Raw genomic sequence first — 26,841 nt, 5'->3', positions numbered from 1 at the left:
TTGCTCGAGCTGACCCTGATCAGGTTCACAAAGTGACTAGGAAATAAGCAGAAGTGTTCAGTTATGAGTGAGAAATGCTTAAATTTAGTGCTATAAATACTGAGTATCAGTACACATTGTGTCCTTTCTTTTGAGGGCATTATTGATCACAAAGAGAGAGGGGTGGGTGAGCTTACTAATTTAATGGTTATGTGAATAATGTGGTTTAAAATAAATGTTTTAGGTTTCATATTTGGCCAGTATCGTTCGATATGGAGAGACACCTGAGACCTCATTTAACCAGTGGGCCTGGAACTTGATTTTGAGGTTAAAACTGCACAAAAATGATTATGGAATACAGCAGAATTGTGCAGCTGTTCCCTTCTCCAGCACTGTGCCAGAAATGACAGAGTCACCCACGTTTCATCCTCTCTTGAAGGCTGTGAAGGCGGGCATGCCCATTGGCTGTTATCTGGCCTTAGCTATGACGGCTGTGGGCCACAGGTACAGTGTTTGGGTTGAACTTCTAGGGTTGCTGAACCTTGTAGTCAGTGCTTCCCCCAACTTCATTTTTCATATCCCAAGGTCTGAGGCCTCATTCAGATCTGTCTAGGGGTAATCAGGGCCAAATGATGAGCCTCAGTTAATAGCTTACCAAGGGTGAATGCTGCCCAAATTCATGTAGGATGGATTTGTGACAGAAAATTACCTGGGTGCATTATGAAGAGAGTTAGACCTTCACCCAGACTGGAATGTGTATGTCAGCAGTAGACAGAGTCTCTTCCTCAGAATAATGACCAAATAAAAATAGTTGGTCACCTGTGCTGAGTTTTATTTCAAGTGATGGCAGCCCATCTCAGGCTTCCTAGCTGGAGGGCTGAGCCCACCAAAGGGATGAACTGCCTGATCAAGTCAAGCGCTTCTCTTGTATGAGCCCGTAGCTGTGTCGGCTCCTTCCGCTACAGTATTTATCACAGTGTCATGTAGGGTCTGCTTAATTTTACTGAAGATATTCTATGAGGTTGGGACTCAGGAACCGTATTTGTCTTTTAATAATCCCTAATGATGAAGACTGAATCTGGTGCAGTAAGTGACTGAAGGCATGAATATTGAGTTGGTTAAAAATCCTTTTCTTTAAAGATCATTTTGCTACAGTGTATTAATTTTTTCTAGCCTGTCAATTTTTCTAAAACCTCTTTTACCCCTACTTTGTGATTCTTGTGTTTTAGATTAACTGTAGCACCTTTCTAGCATCTGCTTTCAATATGTTATTGCCCATTCAATGTATTTTCAGTGGGATGCCAGTTGTCATGTGAGCTGTTAGTGTTCAGCCTACGCTATGAAGTAGAGATACAGAACAGTTGGCGGTACTGAACAATATAATCATGGGCCGTGAAAATCGCTCAGTCATGTCTGTTCTTTATGACACATTGGACTGTAGCCCGCCTGGCTTCTCTGTCCATGGAATTCTCTAGGCACGAATACTGGAGTAGGTAGCCCTTCCCTTCTCCAGGGGATCTTCCCAACCCAGGGATGGAACTGAGGTCTCCTGCATTGCAGGCAGATTCTTTACCGTCTGAGCCACCAGGGAAGATCTGATCATGGGCTGGATGATACAAATAGAGCACTGGTTCTTAATCTTGACCACCCTTTAGAATCACCTTTGTGGTGATTCTAATTACCAATATGGGGAAGAGAGTGAGAATCCTGATCTAATTGTTCTGGGGGCCAGTTCTCCAGGTGATTCTCAATGTACAGCTTAGACTGAGAATTTATTATGAGTATGGGCAGAGAAAAGGTAAAAGAAGGAGAGATCCCTAGAGCAGGATACCGTCATGGAGGAGCTAAGCTTTGGAGAGGAGTCTTAATTAGAGAAGACGCCCTGGGCTAAGGAGCAGAGTGGTGGTGCTCACCTTCGCCCGGTGATCGGTGCACACGGTGCTGGAGATCCTGCGCTGCAGCACCTGTGCCCTCTGAGGAGCATGCTCACCACATTAATATGCGATCACCTCCCCCTCCTTGAGGGGCTCTGTTTCTTGGTGGTAGGGGCGTGGTACGGGTATTGTCTTGTTTATATTTGTATCGCCAGAACTTCTGCTTCATAGATATTTCTTTTTTTTCTTCTAGTTTTATTGAGATATAATTTACATACAGCAGTCTATAAGTTTAAGATGCACAGCATAACGATTTAAAAAAATTTTTTTAACTAGAGGAACATTGCTTTACAATGCTATGTTGGTTTCTGTTGTACAACGACACAAATCAGTCATAACTATGTATATATATATCCCCTCCCTGCGGAGCCTCCCTCCCCTTCCCCCATCCCACCCCTCTGGGTCATCACCGAGCACCAGGCTGGGCTCCCTGTGTCTTAGAGCAGCTTCCCACCAGCTGTCTCTTTCACATATGATGGTGTGTGTACGTCAGTGCTGCTTTCTCAGTTTGTCCCTCCCTCTCCTTCCCCCGCTTTGTCCACAAGTCCATTCTGTGCATCTGCATCTCCATTCCTTACCTGCAAATAGTTTTTTATCAGTACTAGTTTTCTAGATTCTCTATATATGCATTAATATATGGTATTTGTTTTCTTCTTTCTGACTGACTTCACTCTGTATGACAGGCTTTAGGTTTATCCACCTCAGTTCAACTGGCTCAAATTCATTTCTTTTTATGGTTGTGTGATATTTCATTGTATATATTTACCACATCTTCTTTATCCATTCATCTATAGACGGACATCTAATTTGCTTCCATGTCCTGGCTGTCAGCATAATGATTTGACTTATATACATCATGAAGTAATTATCACAAGTTTAGTGGACATTCATCATCTCATATAGATATAAAATTAAAGACTAGAAATATATTTTTTTCTTGTGATGAAGACTCTTGGGGTTTACTCCCTTAAAAACTGTTATGTATAATATACAACAGTGTTACTTACACTTAACATGTTGTACATTACATTACTGATTTGATAACTGGAAGATTGCACCTTTTGACCATCTTCACCTAATTCCCCTCCTCTCCACCTTCCCTGACTACCCCTTGCCTCGTCACCCTTGGCCTCTGGTAACTACAAATTTCATCTCTTTTTCTATGAGCTTGTTTGTTTGTTTTTGAAATATAATTTACTTGCAACACTGTGTTAGCTCCTATTATACAACATAGGGATTCAGTATTTCTATACATTTATAACTGATCACCTGATAAGTCTGGTTATGATATGTTACCATTAAAAAATATTACATAGTTATTGACTATATTTCCCACACTGTACATTTCATACCCATAACTCATTTATTTTGCAATTTGAAGTTTGTACCTCTTAACCTCTCTCATACGTTTCTCCACCCCAAGCTGCTTCCTCCTGGGGTTATGATTGTAGCATTTGTGTGTGAAATTTGGCTCTGTATAAATGTGTTGGAGACCTGAGATAATCCGGGTAGCTTGTAGGCTGATGATGCATTAAAAGGATATCATTTTATGAACTGATTACCTTATATGCTCATTGCTTTTTTCTTTTTCCATAGCATTGAGAAGTTCTGTGCAGAAGGCATCCCACTCTTGGGAATTCTGGTCCAGTCGAGGCATTTGAGAACAGTGGTCCATGTCCTGGATAAGATTCTGCCTTTGTTCTACCCTTGCCAGTATTACCTTCTAAAGAATGAGCAGTAAGTGGAGAACAGCACAGCAAATATAAAATGACTGTGTCCTCTGGTTTTTCAAATATAATATAGGCAATGATATTTCAATCCTGTATTTCTTATGAAGCAGAAAGCTTCCTGCCTAGTTGAGAATGCAGAGTGATGAATGAAGACTCTAATAATGATCCCAGTTTTACTGTTATGAAAGATACTTCCTTTTGTCATTTCATTCTGGATTGCTTGATAGCTTATAGTATTGAAAAGGGTGGCTGTTTCCCTGAGACTGGGAATAGTGCTTCTGACCTTGAGCAGCAAATGACTTTGCTATTGTAACAGTAACAAAACATATTGCCTTTAATTGCAGTGTGTATGGGGCAGTATTACAGAGAAGATACAAAGAAAGGTGCCCATCACATGAGACATTCATAATCTTGTGAGAAAATAAGACTTTTGAGGTAATCACGAAGTTATGAAACAAAATACTGGCAAGGCCATGGCAGGGTGTACAGGTTGCATTCGCATTACAGTGGACTCTTGAATCACACAGACTTGAACTGTGTAGGATATTTTTCAATAAATGTACTGGAAAACTTTTTGGAGATTTGTGACAATTTGAAAAAATTCACAGATGAACTATGTAGCCTACAAATGTTGAAAAAAGTATGCATGAATGAGTAAAATATATCTGGATACTAGTTTATCATCTCCTACCATAACATAAACATAAATCCATTATAAAAAGTTAAAACTTATCAACAGTTAAACAGACAAGCAGAGATCATACATGATGCCATTCACAGTTGAGAGAAGTAGAAACAAACCTAAAGATACAGTATTAATTTATAGCTGCATAAATTAACTAGTACATTCTGTACTGCTGTAATAATTTTGTAGCCAGCTCCTGTTGGACTTCCAGATGGCTTTGAGGTAAAGAATCCATCTGCAATGCAGAAGACACAGGAGATGTGGGTTCAATCCCTGGGTGGGGAAGATTCCCTGGAGGAGGAAATGGCAACCCACCTTAGTATTCTTGCCTGGAAAAATCCCATGGACAGAAGAGCCTAGAGGGCTACAGTCCATGGGGTCGCAAAGAGTTAGGCATGACTGAGCATGCACGCACGCGCCTATTGCTCTCAGGGTGCGCTCAAGTGAGTATCCACCTGACACGCAGTGTGACGCTGATCATCTCCCAAGTGAGCAGTTGTTTCTCCAGTAAATGGTGCATCACAGTAAAAAGTGACCAGTTCTCGAATCGTTTTCATTGTGTTTAGTGCAGTATTTGTAAGCCTTAAATAACACCAGGGGACCTCTAATGATTTTGAAAGTGCTCCCAAGAAGCAGAGAAAAGTCATGACATTACAAGAAAAAGTTGAATTGCTTGATATGTACCATGGATTGAGGTCTGCAGCTGCATTGCCTGTCATTTCAAGATAAATGAATCGGGTGTAGGGACCATTGTAAAAAGAAAGAAAAGGAAATTCATGAAGCTGTCACTGCAGCTCTACCAGCAGGTGCTGAAACATTGCACTTTTTGTGAAACGCCTTTTTATCTCATTGAAAGTACAGCTTTTATTTGAGCACAGGATGGCTCTAAGAAAGACATACATATAGGTCCTAATGTGATTAGGGAAAAGTCAAAGTTGTTATATGACAACTTAAAGCAAAAGGAAGGTGAAGCCGCTAAAGCTGGAGAATTCAGTTCCAGCAGAAGATGGTTTGATAATTTTAGAAAGTAGTTTGGCTTTAAAACGTCAAGATAACAGGAGAAGCAGCTTCTGTCGACTGAGGCAGCAGACGAGTTCCCAGATGCCATTACAAATATCATTGAGGAGAAAGGATCTCTGCCTGAACAGGTTTTTAATGCAGATGAAATGCCCTATTCTGGAAAAAAAATGCTACAAAGGACATTTGTTAGCAAGGAAGGAAGGGAAACAGGCATCAGGATTGAAGGCAGGAAGGGATATGGTAATTCTGCTGTTTTGTGTAAATGCAATTGGGATTTCCGTCAAGACTGCCCTTATCTGTAAACCTGTTGACCCCCGAGCCTTGAAGGGAAAAGATAAACACTAGCTCCCAGTCTTTTGGTTGTACAAGAAGGCCTGGGTAGAGAGAACCCTTTTTCTTGATTAGTTCCTTCAAACTTTGTCTGCCTTGACAGTAAAGGACTCCTTTTTGAACTTTTTTTGATGCTGAACATACAGAACCTCATGAGTTCAACACTGAAGGCATAGTAGTGATCTGTTTGCCCTCAAACATACCATCTCTAATTCAGTTTGTATATTAGGAGGTCATAAGGACCTTTAAGGCTCATTATACATAGTACTTTATGGAAATAGTTGTCAACGCTATGGAAGAGAACCCTAGTAGAAAGAAAATCATGAAAATCTGGAAGGATTATGCCATTTAAGATGCCATTGTTGTTATAGAAACAAGCATGAAAAGGAACTTCCTTGATGTTTCACTGGCTAAGACTTTGTGCTCCCAATGCAGGGGGCCCAGGTTCGATTCCTATTCAGGGAAACAGATCCCACATGCTGCAACTAAGAGTTCACATGTTACAGCTAAAGATCCCACATGCCTCAACTGATAATCTAGCGCAGCCAAATAAACAAACATTAAAAAAGAAAGGAAAAAAACCCTGAAAGCCATCAGCCCAAAACAATAAATTCCTGTTGGAGAAAAGTGTGTTCAGAGGTTGTGCATGACTTCATGATTTATGACAGAGACAGTCAAGGAAATCATGAAAGGGATTGTGGATATGGCAAAGAAGGTGGGGCTGGGGGTGGGGGAAGGGTTTCAAGAAATGGATCTTGCAGAAATTCAAGAGCTAATAGACACCATTCCAGAGGAGTTAACAGAAGATGACTTGACTGACATGGGTGCTTCTGAGCCAGTACCGGATGATGAGGAAGAAGCAGTGCCAGAAAACAGTTAACAGTGGACAGTTTGGCAGAAGGTTCCGATCTCTGAAGACTGATCATGACCTCTTACACATGAACCCTTCTATGAATCAGGCTCTGAATTAAAGCAAATGGGGAAGGAGGACTGATACTATATAGAAATATTTTGGAAGAAATGAAAAAGCAAAGAAGTCAGAAATTTTAGTGTATTTCTCTAAAGTTACGCTGAGTGTGCCTGCCTCTCCTCTTCCCCTTCCACCTCCTCTACTTCCTCCGCCTCTGCCACCCCTGAGACAGCAAGACCGACCCCTCCTTTTCCTCCTCCTCAGCCTGCTCAGTGTGACGATAATGAAGATAAAGACTTTTATGATGATCCACTTCCACTTAACGAACAGTAAATAGTCGTAATGCTCTACACTGATAAACTTACCTGTTGGGCATGTGTGTGTCTTTGTGTGAAAATCTGACAACTGTATGGCAGGAACTGTATGAGACGTTTTCATTCATCATCCTCATCAGCTAAGTATTCATCATGTAGTATGCGCCGTGCAAGACTAGTGTTAAAATGAATAACCTCTCCTTGCATAGGCATGAGGTGAGTGACATTTAATATAAGATTAGTAATGTGTTAGTTTTCTTACTGTTGTATACCTTTGCTTTCAAAGAATTACACTACTGTACATTATGCTTCTCTCTCATAATTGGAGAAATGGTGTATCTACCTGTTATCACAGATAAGTGGTTCTTAATGTAACGTTTACAGTACTGTATTATGAATATGACTGTCATACTCTCTGTGATTAAATTTTTTATAACAAATCATTCATTAGTATACAGGCTAGATAATTTTGAAACTGTCATATTGATTATACTAGGCTACCATAGAACAGTCATATTGCTGCTTCTTTATTATTAATGCATGAATTGTTATTATACCTGTTAAGTCAATGTGAATTTTCACACTGTCTTTTCATTTTTGTTTGGTGTTAATAGGTGTAGCATCTACAGGATTTTATAGCATATAAGGCAGTATTGATGTAGGTGCTGACAGATGGTTCGCCTTGTAAACAGATGATGTAAGCTTACAGTATCAGTGTAAATGTATTTTCTCTTCCTTATGATTTTCATAACATTTTCTTTAACTTACTTTATGATAAGAATATAGTGTATAATACATACAGCATAAAATAAGTGTTAATTGACTGTTTATGTTGTTGGTAAGGCTTCTGGTCAGCAGTAAGCTATTAATAGTTAAGTTTTGGGGACAGTCAAAAGTTATACGTCAATTTTTAAGTGCATGGGAGCATTAATACCCATACCCCTGTGGGTTTAAGGCTAGTCTATATATGGCAAAAGTATATGGAATCATGGTAAAAAATAGCTGCTTAGGGAGGAAAAGAATTAAGGATGAGTATGAATTAAGATTCTTAGTTGTACATGGTGAGAATCCAGTACGTACCCGTTTCCAGGAAGGACTGTATTGGCTCCTGTGATTAGGAAACAAGGCTCATGATAACATCAGGTCATTCATTCTGAAGTGGTGGTTCTCAACTTGTGGAGTTTTGACCCTCAGGGGACACTTGATGATGTCTAGAGATGAGTGTGGCTCAGCGGTAAAGAATCTGCCTGCAGTGCAGGAGCTGTGCCTTCCATCCCTGGGTTGGGAAGATCCCCTGGAGGAGGAAACCCATTCCAATATTCTTGCCTGGGAAATCCCATGGTTGGGGGAGCCTGGAGGGCTACAGTCCATGGGATTGCAAGGAGCGGACACAGCTTAGTGACTAAACAACAAGAGATCATTTTTGTTGTCACAGCCTGGTTGGGAGTGGAGCAGGTAGGGCAGGTGGTTGGGAGAAGGGGATTTAGGGGACGATTGAGGAAAGCTGCTACCGATACCTGGTGGATAGAGGCCAGAGGTGGTATTAAACATTCCACAGTGCACAGGAGAGCCCTTCCTGTAACTAGCCGTCCCGACATGGCAGTAGTTGCAAAGCTGAGAGGCGGCGGGTTAGTGCTTCTCTGTGTGTGTCTGCCCTCCCAGGTCCCTTGGCCCTGCTTCTGTCTCTTTCAGGCCTTCTCTTGCAGGTGTACTTTCTCTAGGGGAGTGAAACTACATGGCCACAGAGAGAACTAGGCAAAGGCAAATGTTTTTCTTTATCATTATTCCTTATAACGATTCCCGATTGGTCTGACTCATTTGCTCTCCCTGTGCCTGTTGCTGTGTCCGTGGGTTTGCCCAGTCCTGGGAGGATGGTGTACAGGGATCCTGTATTGAAAGTCCCTCCCTCCCACAACTCTGGTGTGGAGCAAGGACAGTTCCCCTGACGAGAGGTGGTGTTACTAGAAGTGAGACAGGCTACTTGGCGAACAGAAAAACAGGTGGCCCACAGATACGACTTTGTGGAAGAGGTGGGTTTCTAATTGAGCTTTGGAGCGCCTGTAGGCCAGTGGAGAGAACCTGGCCTTTTCAGTATCCGTGGGGGTGATAGGAGGGGCTGGACAAGGCCAGGCTGGGGAGGAGCGTGGCAGGAGGGAGCTGGGAGGAGGCCATCTGGCTGGGGCCTTTGGAAGAGTGAGGAAGGCGGAGGTGAGGCCCGATGAGGAGGCCTGATGGCAGGGGCAGGCGGTGTGTCCAGAGGCACGAGGGGGACACTACAGTTTTCCCATTGGGTGTCATTTCAACAGCGTGTCACAGACTTGCCGGGGATGAGACTTAACCGAGAGCTTATTAAGTATGGAGTCCCAGCTCCTCCCCCAGATATTCTGCCTTAGAAAGAATGCATTAGGAACTTGGGACCTGTTTTTTGTGAAACCAGCATTCTAGGCGCTGGGCAGGTCTGAGGCCACTCGTGTTCTGGTTAGCATGTGGCTTTCAGGGTGCTCGTGTGCGAGGCGTATCCTCACCCCATCACTCTCATGTGGACAGGTGAGTTCCTTCACTGTCAGAGCCTCCATTCTTTATTTGTTTGATGAGATAATATTCTTTCTCAAACAGGCTGAGTGTAAGGATTAAGTGATACGCTGGAGGTTTGATGCCTGCTTGGAAAAATTTTAATAAATTGCCTTTAGGTTTTTGTGATTTTGGGAGTTTAAAATTAGATTGAATGGTCTATTCTGCCGCCCTCCCTCCCAATGCTGAGTTTTGAGTGAAGGTGAATCCTAGGCTCCGTTTCCAGTGCTCACACCTCTGTATCTCTGCCCTCGAATGCTCACACGAGCTCTGCTCTCCAAACTCTTACAGGGCTGCATTGTGCCGGGCCTGTCACAGCTTTTCTTTTCCACTCGAGTGGAGTTTGGCCTGCATCGTGCCAGCTGTGAAGTGGGACGCTCCCTCACTCAGCAGTAACCTCTGCACTGCCACCATCTGCACGCAGGCCGGGCATTGCAGACACACAGGAAGTTATCACATCCTCAGGGTGCAGTTCCCAGTTCTAAGAGCCATGAAGGGAAACAGTGGTGCTGTGGGAGAGGTTAATGGGTCAGACATGTTTTAGGTGCAGGGAGGGGGTCAGGAAGTCTCCTCTGAGGAGGGGACATTGCAGATGAGAGGTGAGGGCCGCGTAGGACTTTGTCAGGTAAGGTGTGGGGGAAGTGTTTCAGATAGAAAACCCAGCAGAGGCAAAGGCCCTAGGTGAGGATGCAACCTGGCGCACCCAGGAAACGGGTCTATAACTGAATTATGATACCTGTACACACATACATCCCCCACCCCCGCTGCCCAGTGGCCGATACGCCACCTTGTGTGAAATTGACACCCAGTGAAAGATTGCAGGGTGATTCTGCAGACATCTCTGCTTTTGTCAGTGGGAGTGGGAAGGGGGATGGAGTGGTGCTTTGGGTGTTTTCCCTCTAATGCTCTTTAACTTGCGTAGGTTTATGTGTCCTAGACCTGTTCACTGCACGCTTATAGGTGGGTAGATTTAACCCATGTCAAACTGGAAAACTTGATTCTTCTGAAATTCCTGAAGGTTTTTATCAGAATCCCTGAATAGAGCTTTAGTCTAAAGATGGGACCATGTCAGTGTTTTCCGGTTTCTCATCAGTAGTTAGCCACTGGAGATTCTGTTGGCTTCCGAACCGGAGGTAACGAGTTGCCCTGTGTGCTCCGCAGGTTTCTGTCGCACCTCCTCCTGTTCCTGCACTTGGACAGCGGTGTCCCCCAGGGTGTCACGCAGCAGGTCACCCACAAGGTGGCGCAGCACCTGACAGGGGCCAGCCACGGGGACAATGTGAAGCTTCTCAACAGCATGATTCAGGTCAGGGTCCCACCAGCCCCTAAATGTACCCTCGCCTGCCTTCCTAATCAGATGCTCCTGGTGCTAGCACGTCTGTGTGTTTCGGTCATTTCAGAACCCTTGGCACAGTGCTTTTGGCCAAGGAAGGCAGCAGATCTGGGTTTTGTAGTGGAGCTAGATGTTATTGTATTTGTGTTTTAAGGGTGGGAGGCTGGTTATTATTTTTGTCATCACCTGAGTCCTTTCTCCATAGGCCCACATTTCTGTAAGCACTCAGCCCAATGAGGTGGGCCCGGTAGCTGTATTGGAGTTCTGGGTTCAGGCTCTCATAAGCCAACATCTTTGGTACCGGGAACAACCCATCCTCTTCCTCATGGACCATTTGTGTAAAACAGCTTTTCAGTTGAGGCAAGAAGACTGTGTGCAGAAATTGCTCTACCAGCAACATAAGGTAAAGCTGTTGTGGAATTTATCTTTGTCATCAGCTAGAAAGTAACCTTCTAAGGAGGCTCCCCACATGTATCCTTCTCAGTGCTGCTCTGTGCCCACTGCCTTTTTAAAGCCCTGCCTTAATGGTGTCTTATCCAGAAACCATGGTCTGCTAGCATGGATCCTTATAAAGCCAAAGAAGGACACCCTAGGAGGAGCCCTGCTCATTCATTACATTTGCCTATGATGTGGGATTATCACTGCTGGTAGACTAATTACTGAACTCTGTATCTTACCTGAATTGTCCACTGGCATAAGATAATTGCTGTACTCTTGAAAAGCTCGTTGGTTCTGTTTTTTAAAAGCCGCCTCTCTTTGCTCCACATGCTCTCCCTGGTGTAGAATGCCTTGGGCTACCACTGTGACCGGAGTCTGCTCTCCTCTTTGGTGAGCTGGGTCCTGGCAGGCAACATCACTCCTTCCTTTGTGGAGGGCTTGGCCACGCCCACTCAGGTAGGCAACCTGCTGCGGATCACTTGTTATCTCTGTATACTCTAGTATTGTTATTATCCTTACCTACATTACTAATAGCCTAAAATATCTAACATCTGTTCAGCACTTACTACACATAAGAATGCTTTTCATTTAATCCTCACAGTAGCCCTCTGTTGAGGTTGTTCTGTTGCTATTCCTGTTTCACAGGGGCATTAACTGAGGTTTATCAGAGTCAAGTGGCTGGCTTAGGATCAGATAGCTTGTTATCAAAACTCCAGCTGCCTGACTGCAGAGCTTGCCCAGCAGCAGGACAGAAGGGTTAAGATGCTGGAGCCAGACTGCCCGGGACTCAGCCTCGGTTGTGCCATTTGCTAGCCCTGTACCTTGGAAACTGGCTTACTGTTTGTCCTCAGAGTCCTCAACAGTCAAATGATGTCATGTTGTTACTAGGTGTTGGTTGTTTTTATTGTTATCATCATTTAATTCACCACATTGTTTTTATCATTATTACCACCTCTTGGACTCTGTGTGTCCGATTCTGTCTTTGTTTTATCACTTAACTCAGTAGGAGCATTCTTCAACTTCCTGTCACAGTCTTACTCCTGCTCTTCCTCATACCTCTTGGGATCCAGCTGAGGCAAACTCCATGTTGCTATCTGCATATATCTCTGGCATTTCCATCTTTTGCTGAGCTGATTGTCTTATCAGACATGCCTTCCTCTCTGCCTCCTTGTCTGATGCATTTATCTTCTCTGATCCCACCTCCCTTCTCTAGTTTCCCATAGCGCTTGACCTCTGATTCAACACTCACACTTGTCACTTTACATTTTGGTTACTTACATATTAGTCTTGTCTCCCCTGGTGAATGGAAAACATCTTAAGGGCAATTACTAAAATAGCTTTTCCAAAGGAATTTAATGTTTTTCAATAGCCTGTTTTATATAAATTTATATCTGTTGTACAAGTAGAAATAGAATTAAAGACCTTCTATTTTAGGGTCCTGTAGTGTAGACTGTTAATTCTAGAAACTATAAATGTGTTGATTGAAATCTGTGGTAGCAAAGGTGTTAGTCTGTGGAGTATTGGGGTGTGTGTTCCTGTCTGAACTGGAGCTCGTTCCCCTCATGTTTGCCTGGTATCCTTGCAGGTCTGGTTTGCATGGACAGTCCTGAACATGGAATCCATCTTTGAAGAGGACTCCCAACTCCGAAGAGTTGTTGAAGGGGAATTGGTTATAAACTCTGCATTTACCCCCGACCAAGCTCTGAAGGTGCAAATAACAGTTCTGCATTTGAGGGGTAGAAGGTGGTTCACGCTTTGATGCTCATGGGTTCACCTGTAGCTTTTGGACTTCTGTGTTTTCTTTTGTTGGGAATGTTTGGGAAGCACAATAACTGTTTAATGCTCAACATGGTGAATTGAAGTGTATATTTCCTTCCTGAGGTTTATGTAACATCAAGAGTCACAACTTTTATAATTTGAGGCTGTGTCCACTGCATGTATGAATGGGATTGCCTTTGTTTTAGAGCATCAGAATCCCCTAGAGAGCTTGTTAAGAATCTGATTCCTGGACCCCAACTTCTGACATTCTCAATCTGGAGTGGGACAAGGAATTTATTTTTAGAAACTCCCTAGCTGATCCTTAGGCTCGCTTAAGTGTGAGAAAAACTGGAATGAGTCTTTAGAATTAAAGACCTTCTATTTTAGGGTCCTGTAGTGTAGACTGTGCTTTTGGATTTCAGAGCCTGTCAAGGTATTTCTCATTCTTGAACATCCATTTAAAATCTAAGTTTTCAAGACGTTGATAAAGTTTGTAAAATTTACTTTAGCTTTCATATTATTCTCGCACTATAGTGTTTTACATAGAAAGGAATGGGAAGGCATGGAAATGAGATTAGACTCAGTGATGCTTAGGACTCAGTCCAGTTCTGGGGTTTGTGAAATTTTAACAGAAAAAAGGCTGCCCCACGTATCTTATTACTGGGAATGTTTTAGTGTTAGCTAGAGGGTTGGAAAAGTAAGGTTTATATGACTTTTTTTTTTTCCGTATCGAATCGAAAACACAATGGTTAGCATTTTATTTGAGTCACTTAGGAAGAGCAGACCGTTTGCAGATGTGATCATTACATGGTTGCTCAAAGCCCGTCTCTTTTGTAGAAAGCCCAGGCTCAGCTGAAGCTCCCCATCGTCCCGTCCCTCCAGAGGCTGCTGATCTATCGCTGGGCCCAGCAGGCTCTCCTCACGCCTTCTGACCATCCTCTTCTGCCACTCATTTGGCAGAAGTTCTTCCTCCTGTATCTCCACCGCCCAGGACCGCAGTATGGGTATGGTATCCAGTGTGGTAGGGAATCGGTTCCTGCCTTTGCCCTGCTCTGCTGCTCTGTGTTCTCACACTGTGACATGGGAATGAGAGTCATTCCCTGGCTCAGAGCCTCCCTCCTTTCCTGTTTCACATTTGTTAGACTGGACCTTTTCTGAGTTCAGGGTATCTTGGGGCAGCTCTCGCTTCATCATCCCCCATACCCAGTTTGGTGAAGACAACACCCTGAAACTGTTCGGAGTTTATCAGAGAGCCTCTGGAGTCCCACACTGAGGCTGCTTGTGTGGCCATGGTGGGGCTTGTTCGAAGGGACCTATGTTGCTAGTGTGTGTGTGTTAAGTCGCTTCAGTCGTGCCCAACTCTTTGCGACCCCATGGACTGTACCCTCCCAGGCTCCTCTGTCCATAGGATTCTCCAGACAAGAACACTGGAGTGAGTTGCCATGCCCTTCTCCAGGGGATCTTCCCGACCCAGGGATCAAATCCACGGCTCTTGCATCTCCTGCATTGGGAGGCAGGTTCTTTACCACTCATGCCCCCACAGTAATGCAGGTATGGACAAAGGCCAGGACTTGCCTGGGGTGACCATTGTTGTCTGGCTCCAGCTCAGTGTTTCTGCTTCACTCGCATTCCCTTAACTCACCCTCTTTGAAACATACAGATGGTGATTCTTCATCACTTCTGTTCTCAACTGATTGCAAGTTCAAGAAGAGGTTCTGTCTTTAATCACTTTTGTACCTCTAAGTGGTGACAGTATCTTGAATTTGCATAGGATTTCATTCTTTTAAAAACTGCTTTTGTATGCATTGTATTGGTGGAGCCTCATTATAACCATTGAGGTAAAAATGATATGTATTAATAAAATGGGTTGTTAATGGACTGTAATGTGTCACATAGAGCATCTTGTGTTGATCCTAGTGTGCTCTTTGCTTGCGTTTTTTAAGGTTACCTATAGATGGTTGTATTGGAAGGAGGTTTTTTCAAAGCCCTGCACATATCAGTTTGTTGAAAGAAATGAAGAGGCGCCTGACAGAGGTGGCCGACTTCCACCACGCTGCAAGCAAGGCCCTCCGCGTTCCAGCAGAGGGCAGTGAAGGGCCGCCAGCGAGCCAGGCTGGCGCCCTTGCTTACCTGACTTCACCAGAACTGCACACAGAGCTTGTGAGGTGAGGCATGGCTGTTTAACCATTTGTGTTGTTGTTTGTAGCACAGGTACTTGGATACTTGTGCTGGATTGTTGATTTGTGTTACAACTGCTCTTAACCTGTTAGACTGACTACAGAAGGTGGTTTTGACTATAGGTTTGTATCTTGTAATGTTTCTCTCTCGTGTTTCTTATGAGAAGTGAATCAGCAATTTGGGTGTACCTCTGTGAAGTGCCTGGAGTTTGAGTGAACACGTCTAAACTGGAGGGCTGGTGACCTCTTTTCTTTCTTTATTTAGTAACAGAAGCAAACCGAAACAAGTGATCATAGCAAGTTAACTACTAGTGTAGTCTGCTAGGATAGTTCTCTAAAAGAAATAAATGCCCCAGGCAGAGTCCTTTAAATGGGGTTCATAGACCCTCTAGGGGATTCTGGGATCGACCTGGGGTGCAGTAGATTCATAATCTTCCAAAACTGCTTCTGAAAAATAGACTCAGTGTTTGCACACACTGTAAAGGGTTAAGAACTCAGAGGTGAGTCTGTCCCCTTCACACTGTTCTTCTACCTTTCATTTGTAAGCTTGATGTAAACCAGATATTAATCTTATAAATATGACTTAATAAAAATAACTCTTAATAATGACCTCAATGCAAAATGAATACAAAAGTCTCAGTGAGGAAACTCAGAGTTTCAGCCCAGTTTTCAGATTTTAGGCTTGATTGACCTCAAAGCCTTAGGGCTTCTCTCTGCCTCTAGAATAACTTCTCCCTGTCTCTTTCGCGCTTGAAAGAAAATTTCTTTTTGCTGGGTTTAACCAGTGGGAAGGCTTTATCTTTGAACATTTAGATCAGCTAAGAAAGTCTTTAATGTCCCCTTTTGCCTGCTGGCATGTTGTGAAGTAGGTATATAGCCCAGGCAGAAGCTGAATGAGAGCTCTGTCCCAGCCTTTCCCGTTTAAGAACCTCAAAGCCGTGTCCCTGCGTCTCTTCCTAGAGGCTGCTGTCGGGGTGAAGGTGGTATTTTTCCACTTTGTTGCGTAAAGCGCAGCCGCACTACCTTCTGGTCTCCACCTGGTACTTGGTGTGTAATATGTGTGCTGTAGACAACTCTGGTACCTGTTGCTGCAAACAGCTGCTTAAAATACCAGTGGTCTGAGCTAAATGGACTGTGTTCCTTATAAAACCAAAAAATAAAAACAAAGGGAGCATCATTAAATTAAAAAAAAAATTTACTGGAAAATTGAGAATTTTTTTTTCTTTTTCCTGTTTTTAGCTCTTTTCTTCTTTCTTCATGGGAACAGGATGCAAACATGCTGTGGGCTCTATTTGTGATTCCTTGAGGCAGGAAATTGTCATTTAGCCTAAAGCTGGCAGAGTCTTCCGAAGCATATGTTTTAAAATGGCTTTTAATGTTTTCTCTGAAAGATGGCAAATGTGTTTATTTGAATGTGATTTACACTTTTCCAAGCACCAACACTCACTGTGACTGGATTGCCTAGGAGAGAAAAACTCCAAATTCAGATCCTTGATCTGTGTTAAAGTCACCTTCTCCGGTTATTTTTTCTGTGTACTGTATTTAACCCTCTTTTGTAATAGAGTTCACAGAGCCCTTTCTTCATACTTTTTGTATTAGCAATTATTATTGCATCATATTTAAATGATTTGTGACCTGTCTTTCTCCCTTGCTGGCCTTGGGAATGGAAACATTTTCTGTGTTATGTGCTTCTAAACTTTTATCTTTTAGTGCTGGTGTTCCTAGAGATGTAAGAGACTTAATTTGCTTTCACATCTTTTTGTATTTTATATGATGATTATTATTTTTTTTCTTTTAGGCTCTTCAATGTGTATATATTATGGCTAGAAGATGAAAATTTTCAGAAAGGAGATACCTATATCCCTTCTCTGCCAAAGCACTATGACATTCACCGGCTAGCAAAAGTGATGCAGAATCAGCAGGTGACACTATAGCAGTGTCTTTTTTAGCATATCTAATTGTAATTTGAATTGGTCACTTTTATAACTTAATGGTAAAACCACTTATTGATATGGAAATGGGCTCATTGGGATGGTCATTTTTTTTGGTGGTTTTCTCAGTATGTAAATGAGTCTTTTAAAAAGTTTATTCACTTATTTGTTAATTTTTGCTTGCGCTGGGTCTCTGTTTCTCCTTGCAGTCTTTTTCCAGTTGTGGTGAGCAGGGGCTACTCTCTAGCTGTGGCATACAGGCTTCTCATTGCAGTGGCTACTCTTGTGGAGCATGGGATCTAGGTTCATGGGCTGCAGTGGTTGCGTCTCTGCAGCTCTTGAGCTTAGTTGCTCCACAGTATGTGGAATCTTCTTGGACTCGGGATCTAACCCATGTCTCCTGCATTGGCAGGCAGGCTCCTATCCGCTGTACCTAAGTGAAAGTCTGTAAATGATTTTTTTGAAGGCAATTTGTTGCCAGAATCTCGGCTCTCTGTGCACCAATGCCAAACAGAAATACAGAGACAGAGTTACGGAGGAGAAAGAAAGAGTGGCTTTATTACTTTGCCAGGCAAAGGGGGAACACAGTAGGTTATGGCCTCAAGAACTATGCCCTCCTGTCTGGTGAGTAAGGAGAGGTTCTATAGTCAGGCAGGGGTATATGATAAGGATGAAGGCAGTAACAGTCTTGGATTTCTCTTCCGCAGTTTCAAAAGGGCAGGATTGCTGACAAGATAGAGTGTATGCAAGGTCTTAGATGATGCTGTTAATGTGCTGCACTCAATGCGTCAGCAAACTTGGAAAACCCAGCAATGTCACAGGGCTGGAAAAGATTAGTTTTCATTCCAATCCCAAAGAAGGGAAATGCCAAAGAATGTTCAAACTACCATACAGTTGCACTCATTTCACATGCTAGCAAAGTGATGTTCAAAATCCTTCAAGCTAGACTTAAACAGTACGTGAACTCAGAAATTCCAGATGTACAAGCTGGATTCAGAAAAGGTAGAGATCAGATTGCTGACATTCATTGGATCATGGAGAAAGCAAAGGAGTCCAGAAAAACATCTATTTCTTCATTGACTATGCTAAAGCCTTTGTGTGGATTACAGCAAACTGTGGAAAATTCTTAAAGAGATGGAAAGAGAAACTTGTATGCAGGTCAAGAAGCAACAGTTAGAAGCAGACATGGAACAATGGACTGGTTCAAAATTGGGAAAGGAGTACATCAAGGCTGTATATTGTCACCCTGCTAATTTAACTTATATACAGAGTACATCATGTGAAATGCTGGGCTGGGTGAATCACAAGCTGGAGTCAAGATTCCTGGGAGAAATATCAACAACTTCAGATATTAAACCTTAGATACTAAAGAGTCCCCTGATAAGGGTGAAAGAGGAGAGTAAAAAAGCTGTCTTAAAACTCAAGATTCAAAAAACTAAGATCATGGCATCCAGTCCCATCGCTTCATGGCAAATAGATGGGGAAAAAGTAGAAACAGTGACAGATTTTATTTTCCTGGACTCCAAAATCACTGTGGACGGTGACTGCAGCCATGAAATTAAAAGATGCTTGCTCCTTCGAAGAAAAGCTGTAACAAACCTGCTGCTGCTGCTGCTAAGTCACTTCAGTCATGTCCGACACTGTGTGACCCCGGAGACGGCAGCCCACCGGGCTCCCCCGTCCCTGGGATTCTCCAGGCAAGAATGCTGGACAAACCTAGACAGCGTATTAAACCTAGACAGCGTATTAAAAAGCAGAGATGCCACTTTGCTGACAGAAGTCCGTATAGACAAAGCTCTGGTTTTTCCAGTAGTCATGTATGCCAAAGAAGTGATGTTTTTGAATTGTGGTGCTAGACAAGACTTGAGAGTCCCTTGGACAGCAAGGATATGAAATCAGTCAATCCTAAAGGAAATCAACCCTGAATATTTATTGGAAGGACTGATGCTGAAGCTGAAGCTCCAATACTGTGGCCACCTGATGTGAAGAGCCGGCTCATTGGGAAAGATTGAGGGCAGGAGGAGAAGGGAGAGACAGAGAATGAGATGGTTGGATGGCATCACCAACTCAATAAACATGAATTTGAGCAAACTTTGGAAGATAGTGAAGGACAAGGAAGCCTGGAGTCCTGCAGTCCATGGGATTGCAAAAAGTGAGACATGACTTAGTGACTGAACAACAAAGGTCTTAGGTAGTCCAGTTTCCTAATCTTGATCAGCTTCCCTGGTCCCTTTAATCTTATTCCAGGTGGCTTTCTGGCTGCTCCTCCTCTGATTAATAACTGTTCTGTCCTTTGGAACTCAAGAAGGTCATGGTGACTGGATTCTTTTAAGAAATGGGGGACAAAAAGGCGTCCATGCCCGGGAGACCCACAGGGCTCTGCTTGGCATCAATTCTCCATTTTCTGTGATACTCCTTGATCCAGAGGAGCATAGAATCCCTACCATGGCATTGCTCTTTTTCACACTTTCAGCAGCACCAGGTCTCCTGCTTTGAAGGGATGTAAGGGAGTTTCCAGGCAAGGGGAGACCTGTGGAACACAAATGTACGCATAGTCGTTAACAGTTGTCCAGTCTGTTGAACATACTGTTTAATTTTACCTGCTGTGTTAGAAACATTTCTCTTTTTATTCTTAGGAGCTAAGAGTGGTCTCCTGTATGTAATTTCATAATGGCTCCATCCTATCCTGGTTCTAGGGATCACCAGTATACAGAGAGCAATTTGCAAGATCCTGTCTCGTTTTAGATGAGTTTTCCAGCATAGCTTGGCAAAAGATTTCTTAATAATGTCCGTAAGGTTTTTTCATCTCTGATGTTGCTTTTTCAAACACTGTGGTTGGAAAGGCCTCTATTCAACCTTGATCCAGATGTGACCCTCTCAAATCTTAGCCAAAATCTTGTGGAAGGGTTGGGGGGGGGGGAATTATTAGATCCTGGTAGAATCTGACATAGCTCAGAAATTTCAAGTTTGCAACAATACAGGGATAAATGCCTCTGAAATCACATCCACAGTGGTCAGCTAGTTTTGCCATATTTACTCCATTTTAACTTTCAAATGCATTTCCCTCCTCAGTGTTAAAGTAGCTATCACTGTTAATGAATTTACTGCTTTTCTGGATATGGGAAAATGCAAGAATTTGGTTTCATAAACTCTTCTGAAGACATCTAAGTATCTAAAGGCCTATTCTGCCAGTTCTTCTCAGAGCACAGAGTACCTCATTTCTGATCTCCACTCTGAATTCCTTTCAGGGGGTGTTAAAGGTCAGTGGCTGCCATGGCATTGACTTAATCCTTGAAGAGGCAGATGGCAGTTTTCAATTGGCAGAACCCCTTCAAGTCATAAATTTGACCATGTTGTGAGGGCATTTCATGACCATTTTGCCCCATGGTGCTGGGAATGATATTCCCAAGTCTGGTGGAGATTTGGCCACTCAGTGTGCTGGACTAGGCCATAAAACAGTATCCAAGAAGTCTCTAGACCACTAACCCCCATGATCCAGGAAAATATCCCCTTTTATTGCTTTTTCCCATATCTAGAGTTCAACTATTACAATCATTGATCTCATATATGTGTGTGCTATATCGCCTCAGTCATATCTGATTCTTTGCAACCCTGTGGACTGTAACCCACCAGGTTCCTCTGTCCATGGGATTCTCCAGGCAAGAATATTGAAGTGGGTTGTCATGCCCTCTTCCAGGGGATCTTCTCAACCCAGGGATCAAACCTGTTTCTCTTATGTCTCCTGAATTAGCAGATGGGTTCTTTACTATGAGAGCCACCTGGGAAGCCCATATGGAATTATGCATCATTTTATCAGAGGCTAAGTCATATTTGGTAGTATAAGAAACAATTTTGTAAAACGGTCTATATACATCTATATATAAACAATGTAGCTAAATTAATAAGGTCATAAGCAAGAATTTTAAGTCAAGAACTTCAATTAGATGTAGCCCCATATATCCTAGGTTATTTGACTTAGTCTATTCTGTACCAGTCCTTTTCTTTAAGGGAAATTTTATGTTGGCATTGTCCGTAAGACACCCAGCCCAGTTTCCTCTGTTGCTAGGCTGATTATCCTTAACATGACTTGATTGTTTCCAACATAGAGGAGCCTTTAAATTTAAACCACCATAGTTTGGTGTTAACTAAATCCATCCCTTAACTGTGAGAGGTTTAATTCCTTGGCTGAAATTCTGCCTGTTCTGTTGAGCTTGAGTAATGAAAATTCTCTGACCCTGGGTTTATGGCCAGGTCAGAGGAGGTGTTACTAATAGGCCAGGTGAGAGGATCCAGTCTGGTAATAACAGTAGTGGCCTGTACATGACTATAATCTTTTTTTTTTTTTTTTTTAATAAATTTCAAAAGAGTCAACCAGTTAGAGCCTTGGAGTAGAGAATCCATCTAGGTAGCCTGAGAGTACTAGACACAGGTCATTGGCCACAAACCCAACAATTGAATTGATTTTAGAAACTAGCATAGCATCATGCCTATCATGGCTATGATAGAAAAACATTTGATTCACATGCAAAAGTCCAAGAAGTCAGGAAAACATTACAAATGATTGTACAAGTCAGATTGGAGATCTTAGGAAAGCTGTCTACTTCTGATGTTGTCTTCTTCTCACCCTGGTGTGAGTGTAGTTTCTCCTCTGAGCAATATTTTAAGGGTGATTTTGAGGTCAGCTGTCCTCTCTTTAGGCCAGTGCATTGCAGGGGCCTTTTGTGAGTGGAAATTAATCCAGGAGTCAGTTCCCTTCAGATTCACTGTGCATGAGCTAGTTAAGAGTGGTTAGTAAGGGTCCTTCCATACAAGTTGGAAATTATCCTTTAAATTATGTATTTTTCAGTATGCATAATCCCCTGATTGTAGGTTGTGGGACATCTGATGTTCATCCAGAGATAGATTACTGAGGTAAGCTTCAGATACAAACTTAGAGTATCCTTTAATAATTCAATTAAACTTTACATTAATATAACATAATAGCAAGAAACTGTCTGGGAGGTGAGTCTTACATACCTCTGTTAACAAACTGCAATTTACCATTCATTGAAGCATCTTTTTCTTTCCAAAATTACCCTCATTTCTACCAAATATAATTAAATTAAGACTAATTAATTTGCAAAATATGTCTGGTCTCAAAAACTTGATCTGGTGATTTATATAACTGATCATGTAGACATTTTGTCTTGTTAAAATTTTTATAAGGAGTCTCAGACTGACCTCTTAAAAGGTATCTCAGGGCTAAGAAAGTCATGCCAAGGATTTACCACAGATTTTGCCATCCAGATCTAGGTGAATTCCTCCCTTTTCAAGATCCCCAAAATACCTTGAAATTTCTGTACCTGTTAGTGCAGTAGCCTTCCTAATTTATCTGATAAAGCTGCTGGGAACCGAAGAGTCTCCAGTCTCTGGAGAGAGCAGATACAGAGAAAAGATAAATATTTCAGTTCTGCTTATAAAGGTATAATTTACCAAATTGCTGTAAGTCATATTTAGTTTGAAGGGAAATTTCTCCTTACAGCTGGAAAACTGATTCAAATTAGTAATTTTTCAGATAGAAATCATAAAAAGTATAACTGTTACTGAGTCCAAGCTCATTCTGCTTGCCACACGACAGGCCAGTGAATCTGAGAGAGATGTTGAGGCAAGAAATACAACTTTATTCAGAAAGCCAGCAGATGAAGAAGATAGCAGACTAATGTCTCAAAATAACCATCTTGTCAGGGTCCGGGTGCCTGGTTCTTTTATAGGACAGAGTGGGAGAGGAGTTGAGGACGTGAAGACCATTATCTTGCACATATCTCCTGGAATGGCCAGTCATATGTGTGTGTGTGTGTTAATCTCCTCAGGTAGAGGGGCAGGGTTCTCTGAGGCAGGTCATTATGTGTGGTTATAAAAACAAAGGTTAAAGTCAAAGAAAAAGATACATCTTGAAGTCAGAATTGGCTCTTCCCTACAACATAACCTAACAAAGGCTAACAAAGTTTTGCTAAGAGAATGCACTGGTCATAGCAAACACCCTCTGCCAACAACACAAGAGACAACTCTACACATGGACATCACCAGATGGTCAACACCGAAATCTGTTTGATTACATTCTTTGCATCCAAAGATGGAGAAGCTCTACACAGTCAGCAAAAACAAGACCTGGAGTTGACTGTGGCTCAGATCATGACCTTATTGCCAAATTCAGAGTTAAATTGAAGAAAGTAGAGAAAACCTCTAGACCATTTGGGTATGACCTAAATCAAATTCCTTATGATTATACAGTGGAAGTGACAAACAGATTCTAGGGATTAGAGCTGATAGATAGTGCCTGATGAACTGTGGATGGAGGTTTGCAACATTGTTCAGGAGGCAGTGATCAAGACCATCCCCAAGAAAAAGACATGCAAAGAGGCAAAATGAGAAAAGAAGAGAAAGTAAAGGCAAAGGAGAAAAGAAAAGATATACTCATCTGAATGCAGAGTTCCAGAGAAGAGCAAGGAGCGATAAGAAAGCCTTCCTCAGTGATCAATGCAAAGAAATAGAGGAAAACAATAGAATGGGAAAGACTATAGAGATCTTTCAAGAAAATTAGAGATACCAAGGAAACATTTCTTGCAAAGATGGGCACAATAAAGGACAGAAATGGTATGGACCTAACAGAAGCAGAAGATATTAAGAGGTGGCAAGGATACACAGGAGAACTATACAAAAAAGGTCTTAATGTCCCGGATAACCATGAGGGGGTGATCACTCACCTAGAGCCAGACATCCTGAAGTGTGAAGTCAAGTGGGCCTTAGGAAGCATTACTACAAACAAAGCTAATGTCTATAGCTCTAAATGTCTATATTAATCATATTAATCAAACCAGCAAGCTTGAGCCACCTCCAATAGCAGATACTAATGGTGGCTCAGAGGGTAAAGCGTCTGCCTACAGTGCGGGAGACCGGAGTTCGATCCCTGGGTGGGAAAGATCCCCTGGAGAAGGAAATGGCAACCCACTCCAGTATTCTTGCCTGGAGAGTCCCTTGGATGGAGAGCCTGGTAGGCTACAGTCCACGGGATCGCAGAGTCGGACACGACTGAGCAACTTCACTCACTCAATTCAGTACTGAGTATTTCTTGGATCATGGGTTCTAAAATTTATCTTGGCCAGTTTTCTGTGTATTTAGATTTAATTTGTAAGCACTTACTTTCAAGTAAGTTAAATATAGTTCATTTACAGGTTAGCTTTTACATAAATCTCAGTTTTTCTGCATGATTTTAAAAGGTTTTTTTCCCCCATTCCCTACTTATTTTTTTTCTCTCCTGAGGCCAGAGCACAGGGGAGAGAAATACCAATTCCTTTTCCTGGGGCCACAGTTGGAGCTCTCCCAGTTTTGTAAAAACACCCTGGGGTTGAGGAGGCTGCAGGATGGAGCAGAGTTCTGATCATCCGTAACAAGGCTAGTCCAAAAGGGAAAATCCCAACCAACATTCTGCTGCAGGCAGGGCCTGAGGTAATAGGGAAGGGCTTCCTGGTATTATCCTATGTGAGCCCTGCTATTTACCAAGGAGGTCTCAGTTGGTCACTGTAAATAGTGACACATATGTATCAACAAACAATACCAAGTACTAATTTAATACTGATTTAATTAATACTAACTTAATTTAATATTAATTTAATATTTCCCAGTTTACATGAATCTGAAATCCATTTAAATTTCTCTTGTGCTTAGAATTGTTTGATTTTTAAGTATCTGCTTTTCTTTAAGCCAATTAAATATCCAGTTAATTTACAAATTAACCTCAGCAACAATATCCAAAGACAAAAACACATCTGAGACATACATATATTCACACAGACACAATGAGAGATCTCATAGCTTTGTTTTCTAAACTTAGTCATGAATCAGGTATCACAATAGAAAACTCACTAGTTTATAAATGACAGTTGGAGTAAGAAAAAATTTAAAAGGATTCTTTTTTTTTTTTTTTAAATTCAGTTTCAGGAATTAGAGGTGGTCTAGGTAAGTGTTCCTGAGAGCCATGGTCTCAAGGCACAGGGAAGAGAAAGAAACTCATGTTCTCCTAGTAGGACTTACTCCTTCAGGGTCAGAATTCTGGGGGTGGGGGGAAAGTACTTTAACAAACTAGCTTTCTCTAATTGCACATGCAGAAATAGCAAATTTTGCAATTTGAAAACAAATTTTAACCAGTTGTGTCCAAAGTCTAAAGGATATTGTGGGCACACAGTCAAAAAGTCACTTTTCTTTGTCTGTGGTCATACCTAAAATTTAGACCAGGTAGTGGTCAAATTTGCCCTGATAGGCTGCAGTCCATGGGGTCGCTAGGTGTCTGACACGACTGAGTGACTTCACTTTCATGCGTTAGAGAAGGAAATGGCAACCCACTCCAGTGTTCTTGCCTGGAGAATCCCAGGGACGGGGGAGCCTGGTGGGCTGCCGTCTATGGGGTCACACATTGGCTGATAAAATGTGTCATCAGGGATTGTCCCTCTGAGGAGATGGGGTCTTATTTTGATCAGTCCAGGCTTTTGGATTATAGGAGAAAGTCCTGGACATGTGGGAACCCTACTCCATTTTCTCATCCTGTGGTAATGAAGATCAAACTGTGAGAGACCTGTTTTTAGGCCATATTTCTTTGTCATTGGATCATAGATATAGGTCGACCAGTCATTTAAAATCTCCCAAGGAGCTCCCACCCAGGGTGGAACCTTAGAGGAAATGCTGTCCATTTTAGCTCCAGCAGTTAGTACCAGATGTCTGCATGCTCAAACTAAAGTAACCAAGCCAAACCAAAACCTCACCAGCTGGCAGTCACATTTTAAATAGAGCAAACTGCAAAGAGATGCCCAGAAATCAAAAACCAAATGGCACAGGTGCCCCAAAAAGATGGCAGAGAGATGCCCAGAAGTCAGAAGCTTGACATCAATCTTTCTTTCCTTTATATTTTATTTGTTTCATTTTTGGCTGTGTTGGGTCTTAGTTGCGGCACACAGAATCTCACTTGCGTCATGCTGGATCTTTCCTTGTGGCTCATGAGCTTCTCTCTAGCTGTGACATGGGTGCTCCAGAGCATGTGGGCTTAGTAGTTGTGGCGCTCAGACTTAGTTGGCCCATGGCATGTGGAATCCTACTTCCCCATGTAGGCATTGAACCTGTATCCCCTGCGTTGGAAGGTGGATTCTTCCAATACAGTTCAGCCACTGCAGCACTAGGGAAGTCCCTGGGATATCCCCTTTTGAATATCCGGCCCTGCTCTGGCATCATGTGAAGGACTGAAGCTCATTCTTGGACCGTCTGCAGCCTCATAAACACAGCCTTTTTCTGACTATATTCTTCCTTGTTTTAAATTGTCAGCATCTGAACACTTTTAAGCAGTCATCTCTACTCCCATAAAAAGTTCAGTGTAAGGATTTGTTAAGACTCATGCATATAGAAAGTTAATAGCATGGAGAAAGCGAGGCGCTCACCCTTGAAGAGGCTGACTTGTAGCTGTCAGTTTTGGCTGCCCTTTTGGATGTGCTCAATTCTCGTCTTCACATGTTCTAATCTTTTCTCAAACAAAGAGGTCTGTTGTCTTTCCTAGGTCAAAACTTCTGATTTTTTTCTGAGCTTCTGTAGCTCTACGTGTATATGTTTGTGTGTGTGTGTGTGTAGAGATGTATCTCTCCTGTTCCAGTTTATTTTTTCTAGGGACTGAACTCTACTGGCCCTTGACCCCCAACCTTGGATAGGATTTA

General features: G+C 42.4%; 1 protein-coding gene across 2 annotated transcripts in view; it reads left to right on the top strand.

Annotated features, from left to right (window-relative positions):
• EPG5 (ectopic P-granules 5 autophagy tethering factor) overlaps positions 1-26,841 on the top strand; it is a 132,080-nt gene that overhangs the window by 40,240 nt on the left and 64,999 nt on the right. For both annotated transcript variants that reach the window (XM_070361935.1, XM_070361934.1), the window contains exons 16-24: positions 224-483; positions 3,510-3,650; positions 10,635-10,779; positions 11,012-11,209; positions 11,590-11,700; positions 12,830-12,952; positions 13,840-14,006; positions 14,946-15,167; positions 16,978-17,101. In XM_070361935.1, coding sequence (XP_070218036.1) covers positions 224-483; positions 3,510-3,650; positions 10,635-10,779; positions 11,012-11,209; positions 11,590-11,700; positions 12,830-12,952; positions 13,840-14,006; positions 14,946-15,167; positions 16,978-17,101 — 1,491 coding nt within the window. The remainder of the gene's footprint in view (positions 1-223; positions 484-3,509; positions 3,651-10,634; positions 10,780-11,011; positions 11,210-11,589; positions 11,701-12,829; positions 12,953-13,839; positions 14,007-14,945; positions 15,168-16,977; positions 17,102-26,841) is intronic.

This window comes from Bos mutus, chromosome 24, assembly GCF_027580195.1.
Source record: "Bos mutus isolate GX-2022 chromosome 24, NWIPB_WYAK_1.1, whole genome shotgun sequence".
NCBI lineage: Eukaryota > Metazoa > Chordata > Mammalia > Artiodactyla > Bovidae > Bos > Bos mutus.
Note: the sequence above shows the minus strand (reverse complement) of the source record. Positions and strands in the feature narration are given on the sequence as shown.